Raw genomic sequence first — 25,545 nt, forward strand, 5'->3', positions numbered from 1 at the left:
AACAGCTGCTTTTGGGATTCCGTTGCCCGCTGTCCAGCCGTGGCGGGTGGGAATGACCCCGGGGCGGGGGGTTAGTTCCCTTGTCCTGGGGCCAGATCAGGACCCCCATTCCCAGTACCAGGAGACGGACCTACGAGTGGGCGGTAAAACCGAGTGTAGTGGGAACGAGGCGCTCACCTGGGCCCCCAAACAATAGGAAGGTTGGTGGGGGTCTCCCCTGGGACCGGTCCAGATCCGGATTAGATCCGCAGGGTAAGATTACTCCTGTTGGTCCCATGAAGCCAGGCCACCAGTGCAGAGACGGTGGTGGGAAGGGCTTCGAGATCAGCCTAGAGGGAAGCTCACCCGTGGGGCCGGAGAGGAAGTAAAGCCGCGCGCCCGCCTCAGGGACACCCCCGCACCCCGGGCCCTTTGTCCCGTGACTATGCCAGCGCCCGGAGCGCTGGGGACCCAATGGCGGCGATAGGACCCCCGGGAAGCCATTGCGACCGTCCTCCGCTATGCCGAACCTCCCTCCCGCCCGGCCCCGTGGGTAGCAGACGCGTCAACATTCCCTTGAGGCCACAACACGGTGGGGGCGCGAAGATGCCCGAAACCCGCGCGGGCGCCAGCGACTCTCGCGCCAGTAGGCCCTCTGATTCGGTTCAAGACGGGGGGTCGGGGAATTCTCGGGCCGCGAGCAGCGTGAGCGACGACAGGGCGATGCTCCAGCAGCTGTCTAGTTCAATATCTGGTTCCGTTCGGCCCGGTGGCTCCCACCCGAACAGCTACAATCGCCCTACCACGGCGTCCCCTTCCGCTTGCTGGGGCCGCAGATTTGGAGCCATTTTAAGGCGAAACCAATCAGCCACGCCCCCTCGCGCTCCTGAGAAGCCAATCCACGCGTGGCCACGCCCCGGGAGACGCGCGGCGACGACGCCAACGGTCGCGCTGGTGACGGTTGAGGAGGGGCGTGATTCGCAGAAGTGCGGGGGAAACCTGAGCTGGCCGCTCCGCCCTCGGAACCCGACGCCCCAAAGCCTGGGATTAGGGGCTTGGATGCTGGCCCCACGCCCTGGCCAGGTGTGAGGGACTCGACCAGGTGCGCGGCAGCCCCGCCCCAGGCTCCGGGAGTCCTGCGTTAATAGCTGAGGGCCGGGGACCAAGCGGCGGCGGGGGCCCAGGCAGCGCTCTGAGGCCGGCCACGCCACCAGGTGTCCGGCTCCCCCAGGACGGTCTGTGGGGGCCTGGGGCGGGGCGGGCGGCAGGTGCAGACACCGGAGCCGCGGCAGGGGACGGGCCCTCCTGGGACAGTTTTCCCGGGCCGGCTCCTTCACAATCCCGCGCTGGGGCAGCTGACTCGCGCGGTGCCCTCCGGGACGCAGAGGGCGCTGTCAGCGCGCTGCGGAGAACTTCGCCACGACTCCGCTGACCTAGCGTCGGGTTCCCTGCACGCGGGTCCGCCATGGTTACCTCGTTCGCTCTTCGCGGCCTGTGCCGAGCTCGAGCCGCCTTGCGCTGTGACCTCGCAGAGCTGCTGTGGTGAGCCCAGACCCAGCGTCCCTGATTCTCTCGCCCCCCACGACCGGCGACTCCCACCACTCCCCCCCCCAACGGCTCCCTAGAACCTGAGCATACCCCACCCGCAGGGTTCCAAGGCGAGGGCATCGGCTCACGCCGGCGGACGATGAGCTGTATCAGCGGACGCGCATCTCTCTGCTGCAACGCGAGTCCCCGCAATCCATGTATATCGACAGCTACAGCAGCCTCGGCTTCATGGTCAACGGAAATCGTGTGCTTGGGCCCTGCGCGTTGCTCCCGCACTCGGTCGTGCAGTGGAACGTGAGCAGTGAGGAAGTAGAGGCCCAGAGCCCCAGGCCTGTCCCCTGATTCTGTCCCTGGCAAACTTGGCTTTTCCGTTACCCCTTTGTGGAGCAGGTAAGGGCTCTGTGGGGAAAGCTGCGCGAACTTGTACTTAACTTGCCTCCTCCCAACCCAGGTAGGAACTCACCAGGACATCACTGAAGAAAGCTTCTCTCTCTTCTGGTTGCTGGAGCCGCGAATAGGTACTGGAGAAGGGGAGGGCTGAGGTGCTTCCAGCCCCAGCAAACCACCCCGCCCCAGCCTCCCCACTGACCCGCCATAAGCTAATCATGGCCATCTTTCCCTAGAGATCATTGTGGTGGGCACCGGAGACCGGACTGAACGACTGCAGCCCGGGGTGCTGCAAGCCATGAGGCAGCGGGGCATCGCGGTGGAAGTGCAGGACACGGTAAGTCCTGCCACTTGGGAGTGCTGAGCAGGGCCCAGTCCTATCTCTAGCCAAGCTGATGCAGGCTTTCTCTTTGCAGCCCAATGCCTGTGCCACTTTCAACTTCCTGTGTCATGAAGGCCGAATGACAGGAGCTGCCCTTATCCCTCCACCTGGAGGGACTGTGCTCACAACTTTGGCACAAGCTGCAGAATGAACCGCCAGGAACTGACCTAACCTGTCCAGGAGGGCAGTGGCACTTTTGCAGTGCACACGGGTTTCCAGCGCTTTCACTAGTCCCTCCCCTTTGGCACTGTAACACTTGTCTTTCTTGCCAGCAAGTTAATAATTTAATCCACATCTTCCATTTTGTTCTAGTTTACTGCTGGTGAGGAGCTACTTGGCTCAGTGGGCTCTTGGTGGGGGCTGCAAAGAAACCAAGGGATCACCTTTTTATCTAGGCTACTTACCTCCTCAGAGGCAGGAGGCAGCATAGCCTGTTTCAAACTGTAAATGTAACTACTTGCTCACATGCAGATTTGAGGGGACCTCAGTGCTTTCTCCACAAGGTCCCTTGGAGATTCAAGTTAGAGAATACATACGTGGATCTCAACCTGGTCCCACGTGGCCAAGCACCTGTGAGTGCCAGTCCAGAGCCCCCATGGACTGTTCCATGACCTGTCCTAAGTAGCCATAATGTGAGACTGCACTCTGGTGAGTCAGAGCTGGCCAGACTCATCTTGTGAGCTGCCTCAGGAGGGACTTTTTGAATCAAGAACTAGTTCCTCCTTCCAGATCCAAGGAGTATCCTGACCTCAGTGTCTGAGGCTTTCTCCACAAATGAGGGTGTTGTGTTTGTGTGCATCTGTGATAGTGGCAGCTGCACAGCCACACCTGCTTGTTGACCTCAAAGATCAGGCACTGTTTTTTTTTTTTTTTCCCAAACTTTTATTGAAAAACCAAGGGGGTATGCTGTATCCCTTTTCAGAAAAGCCTCTTCTCATACCTGTAAGCAGAATAACAAGCTGTGAGGTGTGGCAGGAGGAAGGAGGCACAGCAAAAACCTTTGCTCTGAAGGTAGATGGGTACAAAAGGGCTGGTAACTTACGAATGGAGGCTGTGGACGCCACCTTCCACCTGAGCTGAGGATGTTCTCTTCTCAAACTTGAGTTCTCCAGAATACATCATGGCTCTGAAGAGGGACGGATGTCGGATGTGGGTAGCTGGCCCTCAACCACCCCCTCTACCCATGTTCAACTCCCCAAGCTTACCGGACTTGGGTCAAACTCTTGGCACCAATGTCTTGGCAGGAGTGCTGGATGCCAGCGATCAGGTAGGGGACAAATTTGTGGATGGACCCTTTGTCCTGCACAGCCCCAGACACCCCCTGAGCCACCTTGATTTTGTCTGCTTCACTGTGGGGAGAGGCAGGACAACACAAGCAAGGTCAAAGCATAGATGAAGCTGCCAGTACAAGGCTGTCAGCACAGAATAACTGACTTTCCTGTCCCACCTGAAATATCGGTTCTGGCTGCTGAGATGCTTGTCCATGGCATCAAGAGAACCCATACCACGATATTTCTTTAGCCGGATTCCATCAGAGAAGAAGTACTCGCCAGGGGCCTCAGTAGTAGCAGCCAGGAGGGAGCCCATCATAACTATGGACAGATGGGAGTGCTGGGGGCAGACTCTGAGTGGCATTAGTGAAAGAATCCCACCAAACTCCCTGGGTGCTGGGCCTCACCTGTGGAGGCCCCAAGGGCCAAGGCTTTAGCGATGTGGCCCACATTTTGGATTCCTCCATCAGCAATAACAGGAACACCAAAGCGCCGTGCATATTCTGACACCTTGTATACTGCTGTTGCTTGGGGCCGCCCGCAGGCCAGCACTATTGAGAGAGGAATATATGGGTGGATGGAATTAATGGGGACAGGCAAGGGGCCCTGTGGCCATAACTCAGCACCCAGGAGCTCTCAGCTACAGATGCACCAAGACTGCAGCTTGGCCGAGAGAGTCAAGTCTGGGATGGCTGCTGCCCCATCTGCCTTGAACAGTACAAATAGCTGTGATGGCCTCCACTCAATCCTGCATGTGCGCGTGCATGTGTGCATGGCCCAGGGCAGCCTCAGGCACATGCAGTCAGCAGCCGGGAAAAGCCCCACCCACCTGGTATCAAGTGGACGTAGGGGGTCACCGTGCAGTTAGTAACCCAGAGGCCCACCCCTTCCTGCCTAGTTGGCAGCTCGGGCAAGATCAGGGGAGTGGTTGTGTAGAAGGAAGAGTGGCTTGTTGGTTCTTGAGCTGTGCCTACTATAGGAAATGTGGGCAGACTAGGGCCTACCTGGGAAGGAGATCCTGCCTTATGAGCACCCCGGGAAGAGGAGGGAGCTGTGTTTTCCAGCAGCCCCCAAAACCATGGTCTGTCATTCAGTTTGCCCTGCCCACCCATCAGCACCACAAACCCCGGGAGCTACAGCTACAGTCAACCAAGCAGCCGGGCAGTGGGCAGCTGGGCCGGGCCAGTGGGCCGGGCTGGACTTACTATAGCAGCCCGTGACAGTAGAAGGGCATTTGGGGCTGTGGGACTTTATGTCTGGAGGGATCTTGGGAGCCACTAAATAAAACAAACAGACCAGAGTTTAGAGAGGGTGCAGAGCAGGAGCAAGGAGGCCAGGCTAGGTGAGGGGTGGGGTGGGAGGGAGTGGCAGGTGAGGAATGACGAGCTCGTCTTCCAGCATGTCACCCATCCAAGGGGCCCATCTGGCCCTGGGGCTGCCCCTATTGGAGGACTCCGTATTGTTCCCACAAGAGCGCTTGGCTCAGGCCATCTGGGACTAAGGGCCCTGTTGAAGCCAGAGTCTCTGAGGGCCTGCTGAAGCATTTCCTACCTTCCTGGGTGATGCAGATGGAGCCACTGCCCATGCCCACCCGCAGGGCATCTACGCCAGCATCAATGAGATTCTTGGCCTGAGCAGCTGTGACCACTACAACAGGGAAAAGCTTGTGTGAAGGTCTAAGTGGGAGCTTAGCTTCCCTCTTCTTGCCCCACGTCCTTCAGTGCCCAGTCTTGCCTCACCATTGCCTCCAATAACTTGGAGACTGGGGTATTTCTCTTTGATGTACTTGATCATGTTGATCTGGAAGATTGAGTTTCCCTGGGAAGAGTCCTGGGACAGAAAGAAAGTCCCAGTGAGACTGGTATTACAGCTGCCCCTACCACCCTACCCTGCCTATGTGACAACTCACCAAAACCACTACATCCACACCAGCCTGGGCTAGCAAGTCCAGCCGATACTTGTCATCTTCATGAGTGCCAATGGCTGCTCCACAGAGCAGCTGCTTCTTGGCATCTTTGGAGGCCAGTGGGTAATCCCGGTTCTTCTTCAGGTCTGTCCGGGCAATGATGGCTACCAGTTCATCATCTTCATTTACAATGGGTAACTTTCCTGGAGGTAGGGCAAATACATAAATCAGAACCCTGGTCTTTGGTTCCAGAACCCTTCCACCTCTAGGACTCACCTTTCTTGCTGCGCTGCAAAATTTCATTTGCTTCTTTCAATGTGATGCCTGCAGGAGCTACCACCAAGTCTTCCCTCTTCGTCATGATCTAGCAGTGAGGGGAGCTATGAGAAAAGGCCAGAGACCAGACTTCCCAACAGACCCTGCCCTAATACAGGAGGAAGGTTCCAAAGACCACCACGATCACACACCTGCACCCAAACCACCCTCCTCAAGTGAACCCAACAGTCTGTGCAGCAATATAGTGGCAGGGGTGAAAATTCAGTAGAAAGGACAGCATGGTACACAGAGCCTCCTGTTACATAGTGGAGAAAGAAATGCCATGCCAGAGCAATGACAAGAGTATTGGAAGAGGAGGTCGTAATTGATCCTTGAGTACTGCCTGCACCTTGGGGGTGGCAAACATTCGGGCCCATTCAGAGCCTCTGGTGGGGAAGAGATGCACGAACCCCATGAAGGGATCAGAAACCTGGCTGGGCACTCATCTTTTCTGGACTGCAAAGGCCCCCAGAGATGCCATTCAGGCAACAGAAACCTTGTCTTAAGCCTTGGCTGCTAGAGCTTGGCTTTGCTTTGTCAGTAGCACCTACCTCTTCCAAAAACCGGTCGTGCTCCTCCTCCTTGAGAAAATCAATGTCCCTTGAGGAAATGATGCCAACCAGGCGGCTTCCCATCCGTCCTGTGTCAGTGATCGGGATACCACAGAAACCATGCCGGGCTTTGGCTTCGAACACATCCCGCACTCGATCCTTGGGGCTGAGGACCACAGGGTCTGTGATGAATCCCTGCTCATATTTCTGGAAGGGATAGCAAGAATATTTCTGAACGGCCTTTACCAGTTTGAAGCCCGGGGTCTGTGCCAACTCCCCCCTCTGGCAGTGCCACAGGACCAAATCACAACTCAAACTCAGGAATAGGAAACACGGGTGGCCTGTAGGTACTGTCCACCTGGTCCTCTTCTGTTGCCTAAGGACACAGGGTCTCATAGTCTTCTCAAGAATTGAACCCCAAAGTGGGGAAAAGATCAGGAGAATATATCCCCCATTCCCACCCCCCACTCCACCTCAATGCAGTTCCCAGGAGCTCTTGACCACTATCCTTGCCCTTCTGACCTTCACTTTCCGAACTTCATTGGCTTGGAACTCCGGTGTACAGTTGTGGTGGATGAAACCAATACCACCTGTAAGCTGCATGATAAACAGAAGATAGTGAAAAAGTGACAAAGAGGTGCTCCTGGGTGGCTCAGTTGGTTAAGCATCTTGACTTTAGCTCAAGTCATGATCTCACGGGTTCATGGGTTTGAGCACCACGTAGGGCTCTCTGCTGTCAGCATGGAGCCCACTTCGGATCCTCTGACCCCTGTCTCTGCCCCTTCCCCACTCATTCTTTTTCTCTCAAAAATAAACTTTAAAAAGAAGAGAAAAGTAAAGAGTAAGAGCAGCATGACTCTATATGCCTTTGGGGAACAATGTGGGGCCCCTCCTTCTGTCCCTACATCCCGTCATGCTCACCGCCATTGCTATGGCCATGCCAGCCTCTGTGACTGTGTCCATAGGTGAGGAAACCAGTGGGGTCTTCAGAGTAATCTTTTTGGTCAGAGCAGAAGTCAGGTCCTGAGGAGATACAGCCAAGTAATGTGGGAAAGCACCTCATATGCCTCAGGGTGGTGCCAGATCCCCATAAATCAGGTGCCCTGCATGACATGCATGCCAATCAGACTATTCTACAGAATCTACCCCCAAGCCCAATTTGGTTTGGTAGCTGAGAGGACAAGGCAAAGGAATACCTTACCTAACCTGATGTTCAGGACCCAGTTTCTGGCGATACTCACCACCTGGTCTGCAGTGAAGTCGATGTACCCAGGGAGAATGAGAAAGTCACTATGGGGAAGGGGAATGAATTGGGAGTAAGGCTCACGTTTAGGGCGGCTTAAGATTCCATCCCCACTGATCACATCAAAAGGCATTTGGGCCTAGAGGGCACTGCCCTAGCCCGTGTCACATTAAGGGAAGACAAATCACAAGGTGGAGATGTAGATAGGGGACCTTTTCTGCCACCTAGCTGTCAACAGCGACCCTGGCATCCTGACAACTCCATGTGCCGACAGAATGGAGCTTCTAGTCTGCAATCCCAAGCACTGCCAAGATGCCTCCTCCATTCCGCCCCACTTCAGATCTACCAAATGGAGCCGGAGATGATGGGGGATTTTCCGCAACCTGTCCCCACGCCCGAGTCCCAGAGGGCTCAGTGGAAAACCCCACCCGGCCTCCCACCGCAGCGCGCCGCCCCTCTCCTCGCCCAGGTGAGCCCGCTAGGCCCGCACTTGTAGGTGAGGCCGTCCCCGCAGTTGAACAGCTGCTGTGCCGTAAGCCCGTCGTCTGGCACGTAGGACGTGCCCCCGCTAATCAGGTAGTCGGCCATAGCCAGCACCGGGGAAAGCCGCGTGTGTCCGAAGACCGCGCCGCAGAGGCCTCAGCCGTCTGGGCCGCGCCAATATAAACCCGCCGATATCGTCATTGCGCCCTGCGCGTCACTGACGTCAGGACGCGGTGCGAGCAGGCGGAGCCTACGCGACTTCGGGGCGGGACTACCGAAGGAGCGCATGCGCGCAGCATGCACTAGGGCTTGTAGCCTTGTAGTTGGGTGTTACCGTGTCTGCTCCCTCCCACAAGACCTTGACCCGTTCAATTAGCAGGCAAGGCTTTGCTTCCACTGGCCCGCCAGGATCCTCCCAAATAAAGAGGCGATGTTCACTAGCATGTTGAAAAGACGTGCTTGTCATTCTTAATAAACAACTAGATTAAGAATACATAAGAGAAACAGAGTGGTATCTTTATATGATACACAAGTGTATGTTACAAGAATTCCATCAGGCACAGGAGCCTCAGGTTTAAGGCCTCAATGCTAGGCCAAAAAAAAAAAAAAAAAAAAAAAAAAAGGCATGGTAAAGTTTTTACTTTAACATCTAAAATGTCACTTGTCATAAAGGAGGGTGTAATAGAAATTGTCTTTAATAAATCATAATTGAAGTTCCCCTCATTTTCCTTCCATTAAGATGCTAAGTTTATGTCTGAGCATGAAGAAAGAAAAAGACGGTGGATCCCCTGTGGTCAGCGACGTCTGCCAGTGAGAGTGGAAGCCAGCTGGGGAGATTCCCTGCAGGGTCCATCCATCACTAATTCCATCTTTCTAGAGTAAGGGAACGGGCCACATTTCTCCTAACAGTCCAAGCCCTTTTCCCAGGCCCCAGACAAAAAAAGAAAAAGCCAGCCAGCCACTTTCTAGGACATCTGGCTTTTCAGGAAACCCAGCACCCCCACGGGCTGAGGAATCTGCCGCAGATTTACGGAGACGCACAGGAGGCAAAGTTTCCTTTTACATTTTAAACAGAAGCAGTCTGAAAGGCTTCATAACTACACCAATAAAAAAAAGAAAAAATGGAGGCCTCTTCTTTAGTGTGAAAGTCTGTCCATTTTTTTTCCTGGATCATCTCCCTTGCACCATGGCTTAGGCATCTCAGTGCATGGTGCTTGCGTTGGCCACTGCAATGGCCTCCTGAATTTCTCGTATCACCAGGATCCGAGTCAGCATCTGTCCCATCTGTTCTCTGCTGATAGGCTGGACCGAGTACCAGATTGGGCTATTGGGGGCCACCACTGGCTCGGGCGTCAGATAAAAGGTGTCATTCCGGCCTTTCACACTCTGGGGGCTGAAAAATATATCAGTAAAAGCTGGGTAAAACCACAATAGTCTCAACCCTCCCACATTGGAATCTACTGGACAGATGCTGTCTGCAAAAGTTGGGAAGACAGCAGCTCTTGGAGGTATGGTATCATAGCTACTGAATTCCATGCAGCCAACACATATTACCTCTAGGACCTCCTTTGGGGCTACTGCAAATGTCAGTAATAGGATACCTCCCTTCCACTCCTCCCTTACATGCTGCCAGCTGTGAATATTTCTGAGTGATACCTAAGGATGTGGGGTTCATCTTCTTGAGTCCAACTATATCCCACCTGGAACCAATTTCACCACTTACAAGGTCATCTCCAAGTCTTTCCTCATGTTGTTTGCCTCTACCCAATCCACTGACAATTCCTCAATTTTACCTAAGGGACTCTATCTGCCTTCCCAGCTTGGCTAAGATGCTGGGACCCTTACTTAGGCTCACACTCTACCCCTTCAATGTTTTGCTGTACTTATTAGCACATGTCACTGTCTAAACAGTTACATTCACCCATACACTCAAGATTTATCAAAGGGCCACTGTGTGCCAGGTCTGCACTAGGAGCTGGTGTTCAAGAAATGAGCAAAATCCAAGACTTCCCACCTTATGGAGCTTACAGGTAAGAGGAGAGATAGTCAACAATTAGATAAATACACACAAAATGACAATCAGTGATAAATGCTACAAAGGAAAGAGCCCAAAAGAACAGGTAGGGAATCTGGAAATGCTTCCCTAATAAAGCTGAGAAGAGGATTGATAGGAGCCAACTAGCCAAATATGGGGGCTCGTAGGGGGTGGGGAAGGCCTGCCCAACAGGGAAAAATGTTTTTAATGTTTATTTATTATTGAGTGACCGACACAGAGCATGAGCATGGGAGGGGAAGAGAGAGGGGAAGACACAGAATTTGAAGCAGGTTCCAGGCTCTGAGCTGTCAGTACAGAGCCTGACGTAGGGCTGGAACTCACAAACCACGAGATCATGACCTGAGCCAAAGTTGGACACTTTACCAACTGAGCCACCCAGGCGCCCCATCAACAGGGAAAATTTCTATGCTGAGGCCTGCGGTAGGGAGAGCATGAGGTCCTTGAGTGGAGAGAAGCCAGCATGGCTAGAGAGCCAAGAGCTACATGGACATGAGATGAGCAAGGGAAGTATACGAAAGGCCTTGTTGGCAACATTAAGATTACTCTTCTTTATATAATAAACTAAAACCACCGAAGGTTTTAGTCTAAGTAACATGTTAAGAACTATAGCACAGAAATATCATTTTGGCATTGCTGTAGAGATGACATGTCAAACTGAAAGGGCAAGACAGCAAAAGCAAAGAAAACGAATCCCCTCTAGATTGATGTTGCTAGTGACAAAGGTCAAGGACAGGAAGATGTTAGGCTATGCTATGTGATGGAAGCCACTTCTCTATACTTTCCTCCCTCTACCTTCATTCCCCTCTCCAAGACAGGGGACCATATAAAATTATAATGCTGGTCATTCCACATGTTTTTGGGAAACCAGTAAGGTTGCTTCTATATTTAGCTTTTGGGAAGTGTGTATTTACTCTCAGTTCGTGACTAAAGAATGCCTTTGTATACAGGTACAGTGCATGCATGCACACACACACAGTCCCCCAGCCACCATAAAGCTTCCTCACCATTTAAAGAGGTAGAAATCGTAGAGCTTGATGGGACATCTCAGTGGATTCTCTGGATTTTCCGTCTGTTCTGCATACATGTCATCTGTAACTACAAAACACACCCCCAACACCAGAGACATGGCATCAGACTGCTTTAGCTTAGGCCCAGATTAGGAACCTTAGGCTTCTAGCCATCCCAAACTAGACTTATTGGGAGGAAAAATGGTGTGAGGCATGAAGGGAAAGTAGGAAAGGAAAAAGCAGCAATCATTTCTGGGGCATCTCTGCTTCTAGAAGAGTTTGAAGTTTCTGGCTGGGGAGAAAGGAATGGAGAATTCTTATCCAGCAAATCCCAACCTTCACACTAATCACTAGTCCCCCGGCACAAGGACAGGGCAGGACAAGTTGCACCTGTTTCCGTAGCCCCTACCTTTCTGGCCAGTCTGGTGTATCCCAAGTGCCTTCAGGTACCGAATACTCGTGCTTTTATCCTTAGGATTAGAGGGGTTCTTCTTTGTCTGTCGCAAAACCTTGGAGAAGGCCAGCTTCATATGCTGGTCCACTGTCTTCAAAAGGAAGTATCTGCACCACAAGTGAAAGCAAGGCAAAGGGAGGGGTGCCAGGAGGAGACCATGACTCAGCCTCTGCCATCAGTGTCTCGGAGGAGCTGATGCACACACTCCCAGGATCTGGGCAGGCCCACACCCAAAAACACTGTCTAGTGGAGGAACCACATCAAGACTGATGGCAGGGGTCTGGCAAGGCTATCTGCCTACTGGTCACCACACAAATGTAGCCAAATGGGGCTGAAGGCTTTCAGTAGCCCAGATGCTCTCAAATATGTGTCAAAGGAATTCCTAAGTCTACATGGATCGTTTCCACCCTCTTCACTGGGCAGATGCCAGCAGTGGCTAAGCATGGAGCTTCTAGAACACTTACTTGGTGTTAAAGAACATGAGGGTGGTCAGCAGGGTGGAAGGGGAGTGAGCCCCGAGCTGCTTGCACTCCCACAGCATCTCCTCAGTCACGTGGCTGGGCAGGACATAGCCTAGGAGGAATAGAGTACTGCTACAACAAGACGATGGGAGAAGGGCCCTCAGAGGTGCAGGATGGGAAGTGGGAGGCACAAGGACCACACAGGAGTACAAGTTTACCAGAAAAATCTCCCTAGGGAATGGCAGAATCACCTGGAAGCTTGAAACACAGATGCCTGGGTTTCAGCCCAAGTTTCTGGGGTGGGACCTGATAATGTGCATTTCTAACAAGTTCCTGAGAACCAGTGCCCTATATGATTCTTACCTGATGTTAATTCTTCCTCTAATCCAAGATTACAATTGGGCAAAAGAACATAGTGTAACACCCAAAACTATAAATCAAACTCTGCATATATGCATACTTCTCTAGAAAGAGGGTATAGAGCTTTCATCATATTTTTTCAAAGGTGTCAAGGGCCCAAAGAACCAGTATGTGTGTCCTTGTTAAACCTCTTGTGTTTTCCACCTCTAAAAAGCAAGCTCATTCTCATTCCCTGTCTGGATAAAGGGGAGAATGATATTCAGAACTATTACAGGGTTCTCCCACAGGGAAGGTCTAACTTTAAGACGCTGGTTCATAAGCAAACTGAGGGCTGGGCAGGGGCAAAGGCCAATGTTTGATCAAAAGCCCTGTGCAGCCAGGTCTATGTGAACAGAAGATGACACTTAGGTTGATCACCAAGCCCCCATCATGTGTTCATTCAACAGTCAATGTACCAGTGTTTATGTGCCAGGCACTGAGGCCCTGGTGAAACAGTATTCTCTTGCAGGAGTTTCAGGAATTCTCCAAGCAGACAGTGAGGATGCCACATCCTAGGAGCAGGGAAAGAAATATTCTGCCCAACACATTCCTCTTCTCTACTCTTGCGAAAGCTGGTCCTCTAAGTCCATTAGTGCACTCCCATCTCTTTCTGGCAGCACTATCTCTACTCTTCTATTTTGTGGCCCACTGGCAATACGATAAGATTCCCTGCCCTCAAAATATCTGAAGCACATGAGTGGCATAAGACAGCCCTGTTTGGGGAAGGCCAGAGCTAAAAGTGGTCCCACACATACCTTAGCATGCACTATTTTCTTTGGGTTCACTTCATTCTGCCAACTGGTAGTGTCTCTTCCCTAGCTTTACCCACTTCCTAACACAACTTAAACTGAACTTTAGTGTCTAAAAACCAGGACTCCTGGCATGGGAGAAGGGAGATGCAGAGACATCATATAAAAAGCCTTGTAGTTCTGAATCTGAACTGCAGGTATCAAAATGATTTTTTTTTTTTTAGTTCTGCCCCCCTGAAAGGCCTAGAAACAATGACCAACCCAGAAGCAATGAACACCCCTATGCTACTTAAAATACCATTTACCACTAAAAGGAACCAGGTTCTATGCTGAACTGACCAATTCCATACTGAGGCAGAAAACAGAAAATGTCCAAGATGAGCATGGAACATCTGGAAAATCAGAAATCAAGGAAGTAGGGCCATGTCAAAAGAACTTAAAAGCCAATTTAAAGAGGCTCCAAATGGCCAAAGACAGAACAATCTGCTCATCAAAAAAGATTACCTGCAATGGAGTAAACCATATTAAATATGTTTAAATCCATCAGTTCACAAGGATTCTTTAAAAAGTGAATTGGTCATCACTGGATGAAACCAGTGAACCAACTCATTACTGTAAAAACTGCTAAACAAAGGAGAAGAAACAAGCCCTTATCCTGCCTCTACTATAAAATCCATAATCTATACTGCTAGGCATTGAAAGAGTGATCAGGAGAAAGTTGTGCTCTGTATTTCAGCTAATAACAAAGAAGTAGTAACATCAGAATACCACTGTTTGCAACTCCTAATGAATGAATGGATCTAGATATTATGGGTATCAGATGGAAGTATATAGTAGCCCATCTATGATGTCTCCTTCCAAAAAGGAAACACAAAATTCAAAACCCCATCAATGAAGTCTTTATCTGCAACTATCTGCAACACTTACAGTTATGTGAATACAAGGAACAGAAAACTATACTAAACTACAATATGGGGATGTAATCAGACTGACAATTTAAAAGGCTACTTTCTTCTATAAATAAATTGCAAAAAAAAAAAAAAAAAAAAAATTAAGGAATCAAGGGGAAAACTAAAGATTAAAGCTAAATATTAAAAGACATACCAGCAATTTCAAGGTGCGGATCTTATTTGCACCTTGGCTCAAAACAAAGTCAAGACTTTTTTGAGACATTAGAAATTTGAACAAAGGGTAGATTTTTATGACATTATGGAATTATATCCCCCCCAGTATAATAAAGGCATCATGTATCAAACATACTAAAATATTTATGAATAAAGTGTCTAGGAGTTACTTCAAAATAATATGGGAAGGGAAAAAAACAGATGGGGTACCTATGACACAAGATTTGCCATGGACAATGGGTACAAGGGAGTGTCATTTGTCTCAAGTTTACTTTTATATATGCTTAAAATTTCCACAATGCAATTTTTAAAAAGCAAAGTTTGGGGGCGCCTGGGTGGCTCAGTCGGTTACGTGTCCGACTTCAGCTCAGGTCATGATCTCGCGGTCCGTGAGTTCGAGCCCCGCGTCGGGCTCTGGGCTGATGGCTCAGAGCCTGGAGCCTGCTTCTGATTCTGTGTCTCCCTCTCTCTCTGCCCCTCCCCCATTCATGCTCTGTCTCTGTCTCAAAAATAAATAAACGTTTAAAAAAAAAAAAAGCAAAGTTTGCACAGCCACACTTGGCTTGAAAATTTGCACATCATGTAGAGTGATTCACTTATTTGGTTTCTGTTCTAATGATAGTCCCTCAGAAAGGACTCTTTCCTAATGCCCTTAAAACTTTCCATTCCCCTATGCTTGGTTCAAGTCACTTAATCATATACACTGTCTCCCCCCATTAGACTGTAAGTTCCATTTTATTCATTATAATATTATATCATCTACACCTGAAATGCTACTTGGCACGTAACAGGCAAGCAAACAATATTTGCTTAAAAAGGAATTTTTCTTTTAGGGGTGTCTGGGCGGCTCAGTCAGTTAAGCATCTGGCACTTAATTTCAGCTCAGGTCATGATCTCATGATTTGTGAGTTTGAGCCCTGTGTCTGGCTCTGCTCTGTCAGTGCGGAGCCTGATTGGGATTCTCTCTCTCTCTTCACTCTCTCTCTGCCCCTACCCAGTTCATGCGCTTTCTCTCTCTCTAAATAAAATAAATAAGTTAAATAAAATACCTATTTTTTACAGGTTAAGCGTGTAACTGTGTGGTGATGGATGTTAACTAAACTAGATCATTATGCAAGATCTACACATATCAAATCATTATGTTGTATACCTAAAACTAATATAATGCTTTATGTCAATTATCTCAATTTTGTTTTCATTTTAAAATTCCTATTAGATTAATGCAAAAAGTAAATAAATAAAAATAAATAAAAAACAATTGGCAAAGCCAGGATTAAAACTCAGATATTCATGTGAATATAAACTTTTCAACTCATCTGGGTAAATACTAATAAGGAGGACAACTACTAGATCATAAGGTAAGAAAATGTTTACTTTTTTTTTTTTAATATTTTTAATGTTTATTTTTTATTTTTTATTACTTTTGAGAGAGAGAGAGTGAGTAAGTATAGGGGAGGGGCAGAAAGGGAGGGAGACAGGGAATCCGAAGCAGGTTCCAGGCTCTGAGCTGTCAGCACAGAGCCTGATGCGGGACTTGAAGCCATGAGCAGAGAGATCATGACCTGGGATGAGGTCAGATGCTTAACCCACTGAGCCACCCAGGCACCCCTCATTGTTTATTTCTGAGAGAGACAGAGACAGACAGAGAGCAAGGGAAGGGCAGAGAAGAGGGGGACAGAGGATCTGAAGCAGGCTCCATCCCAATAACAGCCTGATGCAGGGCTTGAACCCATGAACCGTGAGATCATGACCTGAGCTGAAGTTGGACACTTAACCAACTGAGCCACCTAGGCACTCCAGAAAATGTTTACTTAAAAAAAAAAAAAAAAAAAAAAAAAGCCAAACTGCTTATAAAGGGATTGTACCATTTTGCATTCCCACCAGCAACGAATGAGCATTCTTGTCCTCCCTATCCAGCAATTGGGCCTGCGACTGCTTGTGATTTTAGCCATTCTAATGGGTGTATAGTGGTATCTCATTTTAATTTGCAGTTTCCTGATGATATCTAATGATAAGCATCTTCATATACTTATCTACCACCTGTGTTATCTTCTTTGGTGAGGAATCTGTTTAGATCTTTTCCTTTTTTTTGGTTCAGATTGTTTTTTATTGTTGAGCGTTAAGAGTTCTTTGTATATTTTGGATGTCAGTTCTTTATCAGGTATGAGTTTTGCAAATATTTTCTCCCAGTTTGTGGCTTGTCTTTTCATTCTCTTAACAGTGTCTTTAACAGAGCATAAACCTTTAATTTTAACGAAGTCCAACTTATCAATTATTTTCTTTCATGGACTATACTTTTTGGTGGTATATCCAAAAAGTTACTACCAAACCCAAGGTCACCTAGATTTTCTCCTATGTTATCTTCTAGGAGTTTTATAGTTTTGTGTTTTACATTTAGGTCTATGACCCATTTTCAGTTAATTTTATGAAAGGTGTAAGGTCTCCATCTAGATTCATTTTTTGGTATGTGGATGTCCCGTTGTTCCAGCACCATTTGTTGAAAAGACTATTCTTTGTCCACTGAACTGCCTTTACTCTTTTGTTAAAGATCAGTTGGTTATATTTCTGCGACTCTACTTCTGGGCTCTCTATTCTTTCACCAAAAACCTGCACACATGTTTACAGCAGCTTTATTCATAATTGCCAAAATCTGGAAACAACAAAGATGTCCTTCAATAGGTGAATGGATAAACAAATTATGTGGTACATCCATACAATGGTATATTATTCAGAAGTAAAAATAAATGAGCTATCAAGCCATGAAAAGACACACAGGAACATTAAATGCATATTGCTAAGTCAAAGAAATAAATCTGAAATAGCTACATACTGAATTATTCCAACTATATGACATTCTGGAAAAGGCAAAACTATGGAGACAGTGAAAAGATCAGTGATTGCAGAGATTTGGGGACAGAGGGGATAAATAGGTGGAGCACAGAGGATTTTAGGGTCCTGAAACTTCTGTATGATACTGCAACTGTAGATACATGTCATTATACATTTGTTGAAACCCACAGAATGTAGAACAGGAGGAGTGAACCCTAATGTAAACTACAGACTTCTGTAGTGTGTCAATAATGGCTCATCAATTATAGCAAATACATCATATGAATACAAAATATTAAATAATAGAGGGAAGAGTGTGTGAGGGAGTATATGGGAATTCTCTACCTCCTGCTAATTTTTTCTGTAAACCTAAAAGTGCTCTAAAAAGATAAAAATTTATTAAAAAATAAAACCCCAAATACCTCAGACATTCTACTCTAAGACTCTTGTTCTTTCAGGAGTTTTATGAGTAAAGCAAAAATTATGCTCTATATATGTAGAACATATGTTCAAACATATGGGAAAAAAATCTCCAGTATGTAACATGAGCAACCTATATGAAAGAGTTCATAATTCTTAAGTTTTGCAATGATTCTAATTTTAATCAATAAAATTTTTTTAAATGTTTTATTTATTTTTGAGAGAGTGAGTGCATGCGTGAGAAGGGGAAGGGCAGAGAGAGAGGGAGACACAGAATCCAAAGCAGGCTCCAGGCTGAGCTGTTAGCACCGAGCCCACCACAGGGCTCGAACTCACGAACCATGAGATCATGACCTGAGCCGAAATCAGACACTTAACTGACTGAGCCACCCAGGCACCCCAATAAATTTTAATTAAAACAAAGAGAAGAGTAACAACCCAAGGCTCTGCATGCACACTGGGACCAGGGGTTTCTCTGTCTGATGTGCAGTGCCCCTTCAGTATCAGGCCAAGCAGTACAGAAGTTCATGCTGGTGCCAAGGATTTATAGCCTCCTCACCCACATGCTGTCATAGCCAGCCACAAAAACAGCTGATCTTTTATAAACCCAGGTGGGAAAGACATCCAAGGACTAGGAAGACTCTTACCAAGTGGAGTGACTCGGGGCTGAACATCTTTCAGAACTTCATGTAGCCACTCCGTGAATCGAACATAATAAAGATCGGAGAAAATGTCATCAACCCTTCCATTTTCAAAAAGATACTAAAAGAAAAACAATAAAAGTTGTTGGTAGTCTCCTGAGTAAAACTTTCAGGGTAAATAAACACTGTATCACTACCTCTCCCTACCTGTTTCTGCTTCCTTAACAAACCAACACAACAGGTCAAAAATGTCCAGCATCTGACGCTTCCACAGCACACTTCAAATCATGTGAAATGACTCTCACAACACTCTAGAGAGTAGGGTCAAAGGGGCAGATTTTGTGAATACTATTTCTCCCAGATAAGGCACTGTCTTGTGGTAGCAAAAAAACAATATAGGCTCTGGGGCCAGCCTCTTATTAGCTATAGTGTAAGTTAAATAACTCATCTGAGTATTTTAACTTTTGGGGCTCAGTTTCCTTGTAAATGGAAAGGACTGTGCCAGCCTTCTAGGACTAGGGAAAGCATGGAATGAAACAGAGCATGTAAAGCAATCCACTCAGTGCCCTGGGTGACTGGGAAGAAAAAGGAACAAACTGGGGGGCAGACTTTTCTCAGGCCCAGGCAACAGGGTGGTCCCAACCAGCAAGTGCTTTCATCATACTGTGGGTTTCTCCACAAGAGCATTCACACACTAAGAAATCCGCCTTTGTTCTCTTAAACTGACAGTTCTAAGACAAGTTTCCCTGTTACGTTTCACGTTAGATGTCCTGAAAGCCCAACTACAGCTGTATATTCTAGCTAGACTCTCGAATAATTATTCTGTGTTAATGCAGGGAACAATGAGAAAATGGGCTGAATGTTAGCACCAGATTTTATTTTGGATAAATTATTTTTATGCAAACCATGTGTTTACTTTTAATGAAAAGTGTTATATACAAATCCTTTGTGATTAAAAAGTTTTAATATACCAAACATTTTAACAAAAATTTCTCTAGATGACAGAATTACATATGATGTCTATTTTATTTTTTTGAAGTGAACATGTTAGGTCTTTTGCAATTTTAAAGATGCACATTTAAAAACTTATTATATAGTTGAAAGAAAACTTCCCTATAATCACTTGCTTATCATTTTACCAATTTGAGTAACCAGCAAATACCCAATGGGAACAGCTCAAACATGTTCCTGCAAAGTTGTTTCCTACCTTTTGAATACACAGGAAAATATAGTAGAGCACATCTGGATCATAGGGTTCACCTTCTCCATTTCGAGCTTCTCTTGTCATTAGACAGAGCCCATAATTCAACTCAGCCACAGCAGAAGAGATGAGATCTTCCTGGAATCGAAGCAGTTGGCGCCCTGCAACACAAGCCAAAGGTAACCCCCAAAGGTGAATGGGAGGGGATCTTGATAACAGTAATCTCTTCACAGGTTGCTCAGATCCCCAGAAGGAGGGCTCAGAGAAAACACTGATCATCAGGGTGCTAAGACGGAAATGGTCACCTGTATCTAAGGTCAGAATTGGCCCACTAAGATAGTAATCCTGTATGCCCTGTTTACACCAAGGCTTTCCTTCCCATAATCCTTCCCACCACACATACCCCCAAAGTTATTAGGGCCAAGACATGAAAGCAAAAACAAAACCCCCCAAAATCCACACTTTAAGAGGAAGAATAAGAACATACTGCTAAGGAAGAAGGCCCTTGAGCACACTCACTGGTCCTATCTCCTTCCAGAATTTACACTGCCCAGATCTGCTAGGTTTACTCCAGAAATCCATGTGTACAAAAATGTCTGGTTTTGGGCAAACACCATAAATCCTGCTCATTACCAGCTTGTTGCTGGTCTTGAATTTAGCATACTATTGCAGATGGTGATCCCTAACCCCCAGAGCCAAGGGACACCACTTTTCTGCCATTTTGTCCTCCAGCTGCTTTCATACCACTGCATTTTAGACAGAGTCCACCCTCCTCTCTCCTTCACAAACACTCACTCCCAATGGGTGCCAGTCTGTTCTGAGCATCCTTCTCTAACTCAGCATTCTTGGTCTGGGCCCAGTTTTTCCATACTTCAAGCCCTTCTTCTGGTTTCAGAGAATTTGGAAGCAGAAGTTCTGGGGAAGGCTGTGGCTGTGACTGTGGTTCAACTTCAGCAACCTGGACAGTCTGAGCCTATGAGAGAGAAACCATCAAAATGTGTCAATATTATTTTCCATCAGGCCCTTCCACAATACTGTTAGAAAAATGTTACCTGTGGTTTTTTTTTTTTTTTTTTTTAAAAACAACAACAAAAAAACCAAAAACAACTTTCTTCTACTTGTCCTACTTCCAAAAAATTTTGTGGAGTTCTACTCCTTACCCCAGGGACAGCTAAGGCTACTGCAGTGCCTCTCAGCTCTGGCTGGACTTTTGAATCTCTGAATTACAAAAACCAGTATCTGGGCACCACCCAGAATCTTTTTTTTTTTTAATTTACAGTAACCTTTGTTTTCATTGATATTTCATTTAACATAATTTCAAAGAAGATCTGTGCTGTAAGATGAGCCAAACAACAGAAACCCTAAAGCTCCTAAGAGATTTTTTTCACACTGTTCTGAGTAGGACATGAGGTTTTGGGGTCCCCAATGTTGATACTTAACATTTTAAAATTTTTTATTATTTTTTTAAAGAATTTATTTATTTTTTAAATTTATATCCAAGTTAGTTAGCAATAGTGCAACAATGATTTCAGGAGTAGATTGATACCTAACATTTTACCTCTTGAGATTTTACCAATAGATACAGAAAGAAAAGAGAACATCAATACACAAGAATTAAACTGTAATAAGAAGTTCTTGGGTTACATACCACCCACCTTTTTAAGGCTGTAATGATAATGAAGGATTTCTTCTTCTGGAAAGTTCAATGTCATTTTTTGTTTTGTTTTTTAAGTAAAATGTCACAATATGTGAAAATGTTGCACTTACTTCTCTTAATACGCTAAAAATGGTGGAAGTTTTTAAGTTCTTCATGAGTCCAAGCTGGGTCATGACTACTACTTCTGGGGATACTTCTGGGGTCTATTCAACACACTAATTCCAAGTTTGGCAACCATCAGCAAAATGACCTGCAATTAAGCCCACACACGTCTTCCAGAGTGGCAGAATCTTATTCCCATAATGTCAGCTAAGGTTCCAGAGGTGGCTAGGAAAACCCAAATGTTCCCTGGATCCTGAGACAGATGATAAGCACCCAGGCCTGCAAAACTACTGAAAAGAAGACCAGCAGCCAGTGACGGGACACTACCTGCTTTTGCACAGCCAATGATCCTACCAGAAGCAACCAGTGCTGCGTTGCCAAAGCCAATCCAATGTAAAGGCACTCGAACTGCTTTTCCATAGGTCTGCACCAGTTGACAAGGCATACAAACCTTGAGGCCCCAGAATCTTTTTAAACAGATTAGTCTTTCAAAAACCTTCTCACATAAAAAGGCCATTCTAAAGTTCAGTCATTTCTCAGAACTACTGGCCCAAAGCACAGCTTGTCAAACTATAAAGTGCAAACAAATCACTTAAGGATTTTATTAAAGTGCAGATTCTGATTTGAAAGGTCTCAGGTGGGACCTGAGATTCTGCATTTCTAACAAGTTCCCAAGTGAGAGAGCTGGTTTGCAGAACACACTTTGAATACCAAGTGTCCAGAGTAGTGACCATTAAACTTTTGGGTGCACTTTAAAAACTTCTGGGCTGCTTTTAGAAAATACCCAATGACTGGGCCTTATCCTTGCAGATTATGATTTAATTGGTCTGAGGGGGGGTCTGCCACCAGTACTTTTAAAAGCTCCCAGGTGATTCTCATATCCAGTTATGGGTGAAAATCATCCTTTTTAAAAGAAAAAGGAAAGTACAACAAACAAGTTATGTTCTCTCCCCTGCAACTGTAAGATGAGAGGGTTAACACTGAAGGATCTATATGGCTTCTCTAGCTATATATAAGGTTGGTTTTCTCCCCACCATATTCCTTCTCAATAATACTGCTCTATTTCCTAAGGACATTTTTGAAGACAAGAGGCACTACTCTACCTTCCTGCCTCCAAAGGAAGTCATCCCATCCCATCCTCAATGGTCTAACAGCCAAGCCATGCACACAAAGGGGCAGAGAAATGTCCATGAGCCTCAATCACAATCCTCATTTTGGGCAGGATAGATAGCATCATAGATACCAAGCATAGATTCTTGAGTCTCACTCACTTGTCTATATTCTAAACAAATTCCTTTGAGCCATTCATCATGCCAGGGCCTACCCAAAGGGCTAAGCAATGTCAAATTATTCAAACTGAAGGCAAAATAATTTATATACGACACATTAATCTGCTTGTCAATGAATAAAAATAAAAACTCTCCTTCCTATCTCTGCTCAATTAAACAAGGAGATAAAACAGTATCAGTGCAAGGTTCTTAAATGTTTGTCAACCCAGGAACTCCACTGTAGACACGCTTCCCAGTTCAACTACCAATCTCCTTGGTGAGTCTTAACACCACTTTTCCAGTTTGGATTTCCATGTTTGTGGAAATGATTGCTAACTATGCACCTCCAAGCTAAACATCCCCTTAATATACCCAGGGGGTACTATATGTTTCCAAGTGAACATCTTATAACCAACCACCTCAAACTAGTATCTACAGAGAGAACTCAGCATCTTCCCCATCCAGAACTATTCTCCTCAGAGTTCCCTCCCTACCTTGTTCAACGGCAACACCATCTACCCAAGCTGCAAAATCTAGTAGGAGTCTGAATAGGTAAGTAGGTGGGTGCCAGGGCATGTGGGGCAGTACTTTGCTTCTGGTTTTTAGACAGGTGCCCTTCACCCACTAATGTAACATTCCCAAGCATCTTGACAGTAAACTTCTTCTACATCTGTCTAAATGTCAGTGGGTAGGGGTGGTAGTGATCCCAACCAGGATGAAAACTACTGATGTAAGTGGGGCCTTATATACTGTGGTGTAGAGTTTTCCTATTTATAATGGAGTCCTTGGAGAGTTTTAAGCTGAGAAGTGACACAATCTTACATTTTAAGAAAATTATTCTTGCTGATTTATGGAGAATGGATTGAAGAGTGAACGTACTGGTGGCCTGGACTAGGATGGTGACAGTGGAGAGAATTTAAGAAATTCTGAAAAGTGTGGTGGCAGAACCAAAGTGGCTTCTTGAGAAACTGGCTGTGAGAGTAAGGGAAAGGAGACTCAAGGATGATTCTTGGGTTTCTGGTTTAAACAAATGGGTGGAGGATGGTACCACTTTCTGAGAGGGAAAGTTTGTTTGTTTTTTTTTTAACAGTGTGTGTATGTATGTATGTATGTATGTATGTATCTATCTATCTATCTATCTATCTTTAAGTAAACTCTATACCCAATGTGGGGCTCAAACTCAACCCCAAGATCAAGAGTTGCATGCTCTACTGACTGAGCCAGCCAGGTGCCCAGAGAAGTTTTGACAGTGGTAGAGGTGATGCTAATGAAAAGCTGAGATATCCTCAGTAAATCCAAGGAAATGAAAAATAGGCTGCTGGATGTGTGCGAAAGGTTCTAAGGGGAAAGGCATGGTCTAGAGATAAAGATCTGCGTCAATGCAGCACAGGCTCTGGGCTCCAGAGCCAGTCTTTCCAGGGCTAAAGCCCAACTCTGCTAAATACTAATCCTGGCTCTGGTCTTACTGGTTTAATCTGTGTCTCAGTTTCGTCCTCTGTAAAATAGTGGTACACACCTCATGAAGTTGATGTGAGAATTAAATGAGTTAGTATGTGTAACACTGAAATAGTGCCTGGCAGACAGTGTCAGTGACTATCCTCTTCATGGCACCAGCCATCTAGAGGGTGCTGAAAACCATGGCCATGGACAGAAATCCCTTAGGGAGAAAAGAAGGCCAGTACTGAGCTCTGAGGAACATCTACATGTATGGTTTAGACAGAGCCACCAGCAAACTCTTCTGAGAAGGAAAAAGAACCAGTAGGGGTAGGAGGAAAAACCACACCAGAAGAGAATTCCAGGAAGACAGGTATGATCTGTTGTTTAATATGTTGCTGTGAGATAAAAACAGACATGCCTCTTAAATCTGGCCAAAAAGAGGTCACTAATAACCTTAACAAGAGCAGACTCAAAAACTGAAGAGAAAACCTTTTAGAAGGGAGAGTCGGCTTGAGCAGATAATGCTTTTGAGAACTCTGGGAATAAAGCACAGTGGAGAAACAGGGCAATAGATGGAGGTGCATATGAGCTCAAGGGAGGGTGGTTTCACCATAAATCTGGTTTTAAAGTGGGTGATAAGAGAACTTACATAAAGGGTATGGCAGGTGAAGGACCACAACACTTTGTCATCAGCTCTCCTTAGGGTTCAACTCACATCACAATTATCTTCCCCACGGGCTGTGAGTACTCCAAGGGCAGAGACTCTCTATTCATATTTGTTCCCCAGCACATAGCACTAAGCCTAATAAGGAAGGCAGAGGGATGTCTGTGGTATAAATGGATGAACTCATCTTTCCTGCATGATGGGTATTCTTCTCAATTTTTCCTTTTCCGGTAATACCTGATATACATTCCTGTTAAGACTTTCCCAAAGGAAACATTGCCCCTGAAGAATACAGGCCTACTAAAACGAACTCCAGGAAAGATCTTCCGATACAGGGTCCAGAAGTACAAAGTAAAAGAGGACTTTTAAATTAAAGAGGATTGGCTTGCGAACTGGACCATGAGGCCCAAGAAAGCTGAGAGCCCTGATGTCCTCCATACTGGTGAGCAATAGCTGAGTGCAGAGCTACATCACAATACTCCAGGCTGGTCTCTTCTACGTGCAATTAATTCTACACATCTGTACTGGACTCTTCTTGTTATCACAACTTTTAGGATTCTGGAAAAATTTCCTACCAAAGATCAGATCAAACTCAACTCTTCACTTTGGGAAGATAAATCCTTTGCCTCCCATGCCAACTCCTCTCCCATAGTTCCCCTCTCATGTTGCACTAGGCCATGTCCCTTCTGTCCATCCCTGGTTCTGTATTCATGATGCTTCACTCTGGTCAGTTGAACCTATAAACTAGAGATCAAATACCACTTTTTTCCACAAAGATGCCTCTGCTGACTTTTTAACCTAGGATAGTTTCTGAATACCAAGTTTATTTTTGTGTGTTGAGCACACAGCACACTTGATTATGCTGCCTTATATTCAAAAAATAGAAATCATACATTCTTACTCCAAAACTGGACTGGAAGCTACCTGAAGCAATGACTCTGTCTTGCTCAACTTCTAGGCCTGACAGCTGGATATTTAATAGGTCCTTAGCAAAGTCACCTAAGTTAATAT

At 46.4% G+C, this 25,545-nt stretch overlaps 3 protein-coding genes across 16 annotated transcripts in view; 1 reads left to right on the forward strand and 2 right to left on the reverse strand.

Annotated features, from left to right (window-relative positions):
• Window positions 1-922: 922 nt before the first annotated feature.
• NDUFAF3 (NADH:ubiquinone oxidoreductase complex assembly factor 3) lies at window positions 923-2,595 on the forward strand. 2 transcript variants are annotated; one of them, XM_045496816.1, is made up of 5 exons: window positions 923-1,521; window positions 1,629-1,821; window positions 1,979-2,045; window positions 2,151-2,251; window positions 2,331-2,595. In XM_045496816.1, the coding sequence occupies exons 1-5, from the start codon at window positions 1,445-1,447 to the stop codon at window positions 2,445-2,447; spliced, it is 555 nt and encodes a 184-aa protein (XP_045352772.1). In that variant the 5' UTR covers window positions 923-1,444; the 3' UTR covers window positions 2,448-2,595. The 2 variants fall into 2 exon arrangements, with proteins under 2 accessions (XP_045352772.1, XP_045352771.1); XM_045496815.1 differs by having other exon boundaries at window positions 960-1,521; window positions 1,629-1,842.
• A 576-nt stretch (window positions 2,596-3,171) lies between these two features.
• On the reverse strand, window positions 3,172-8,290 carry IMPDH2 (inosine monophosphate dehydrogenase 2). Of its 2 annotated transcripts, XM_045496803.1 has the most exons (15): window positions 8,073-8,290; window positions 7,581-7,629; window positions 7,261-7,362; window positions 6,862-6,936; window positions 6,340-6,546; window positions 5,750-5,837; window positions 5,477-5,676; window positions 5,307-5,397; window positions 5,119-5,214; window positions 4,773-4,844; window positions 3,975-4,118; window positions 3,744-3,888; window positions 3,502-3,645; window positions 3,339-3,422; window positions 3,172-3,236 (listed from the first exon to the last, which is right to left on the reverse strand). In XM_045496803.1, exons 1-15 carry the CDS (start codon window positions 8,168-8,170, stop codon window positions 3,215-3,217), a joined length of 1,617 nt encoding a protein of 538 aa, XP_045352759.1. In that variant the 5' UTR covers window positions 8,171-8,290; the 3' UTR covers window positions 3,172-3,214. The 2 variants fall into 2 exon arrangements, with proteins under 2 accessions (XP_045352759.1, XP_045352760.1); XM_045496804.1 differs by lacking the exon at window positions 4,773-4,844 and having other exon boundaries at window positions 8,073-8,282.
• A 220-nt stretch (window positions 8,291-8,510) lies between these two features.
• The window catches only part of QRICH1 (glutamine rich 1), a 51,459-nt gene continuing 34,424 nt past the window's right edge, over window positions 8,511-25,545 (reverse strand). For all 12 annotated transcript variants that reach the window (XM_045496787.1, XM_045496784.1, XM_045496792.1 and 9 more), the window contains 7 exons: window positions 20,202-20,379; window positions 19,413-19,567; window positions 18,212-18,326; window positions 12,047-12,155; window positions 11,538-11,689; window positions 11,126-11,216; window positions 8,511-9,458 (listed from right to left, as the gene is read on the reverse strand). In XM_045496787.1, coding sequence (XP_045352743.1) covers window positions 9,266-9,458; window positions 11,126-11,216; window positions 11,538-11,689; window positions 12,047-12,155; window positions 18,212-18,326; window positions 19,413-19,567; window positions 20,202-20,379 — 993 coding nt within the window. In that variant the 3' untranslated portion in view covers window positions 8,511-9,265. The remainder of the gene's footprint in view (window positions 9,459-11,125; window positions 11,217-11,537; window positions 11,690-12,046; window positions 12,156-18,211; window positions 18,327-19,412; window positions 19,568-20,201; window positions 20,380-25,545) is intronic.

Source organism: Leopardus geoffroyi, chromosome A2 (genome assembly GCF_018350155.1).
Source record: "Leopardus geoffroyi isolate Oge1 chromosome A2, O.geoffroyi_Oge1_pat1.0, whole genome shotgun sequence".
Taxonomy (NCBI): domain Eukaryota; kingdom Metazoa; phylum Chordata; class Mammalia; order Carnivora; family Felidae; genus Leopardus; species Leopardus geoffroyi.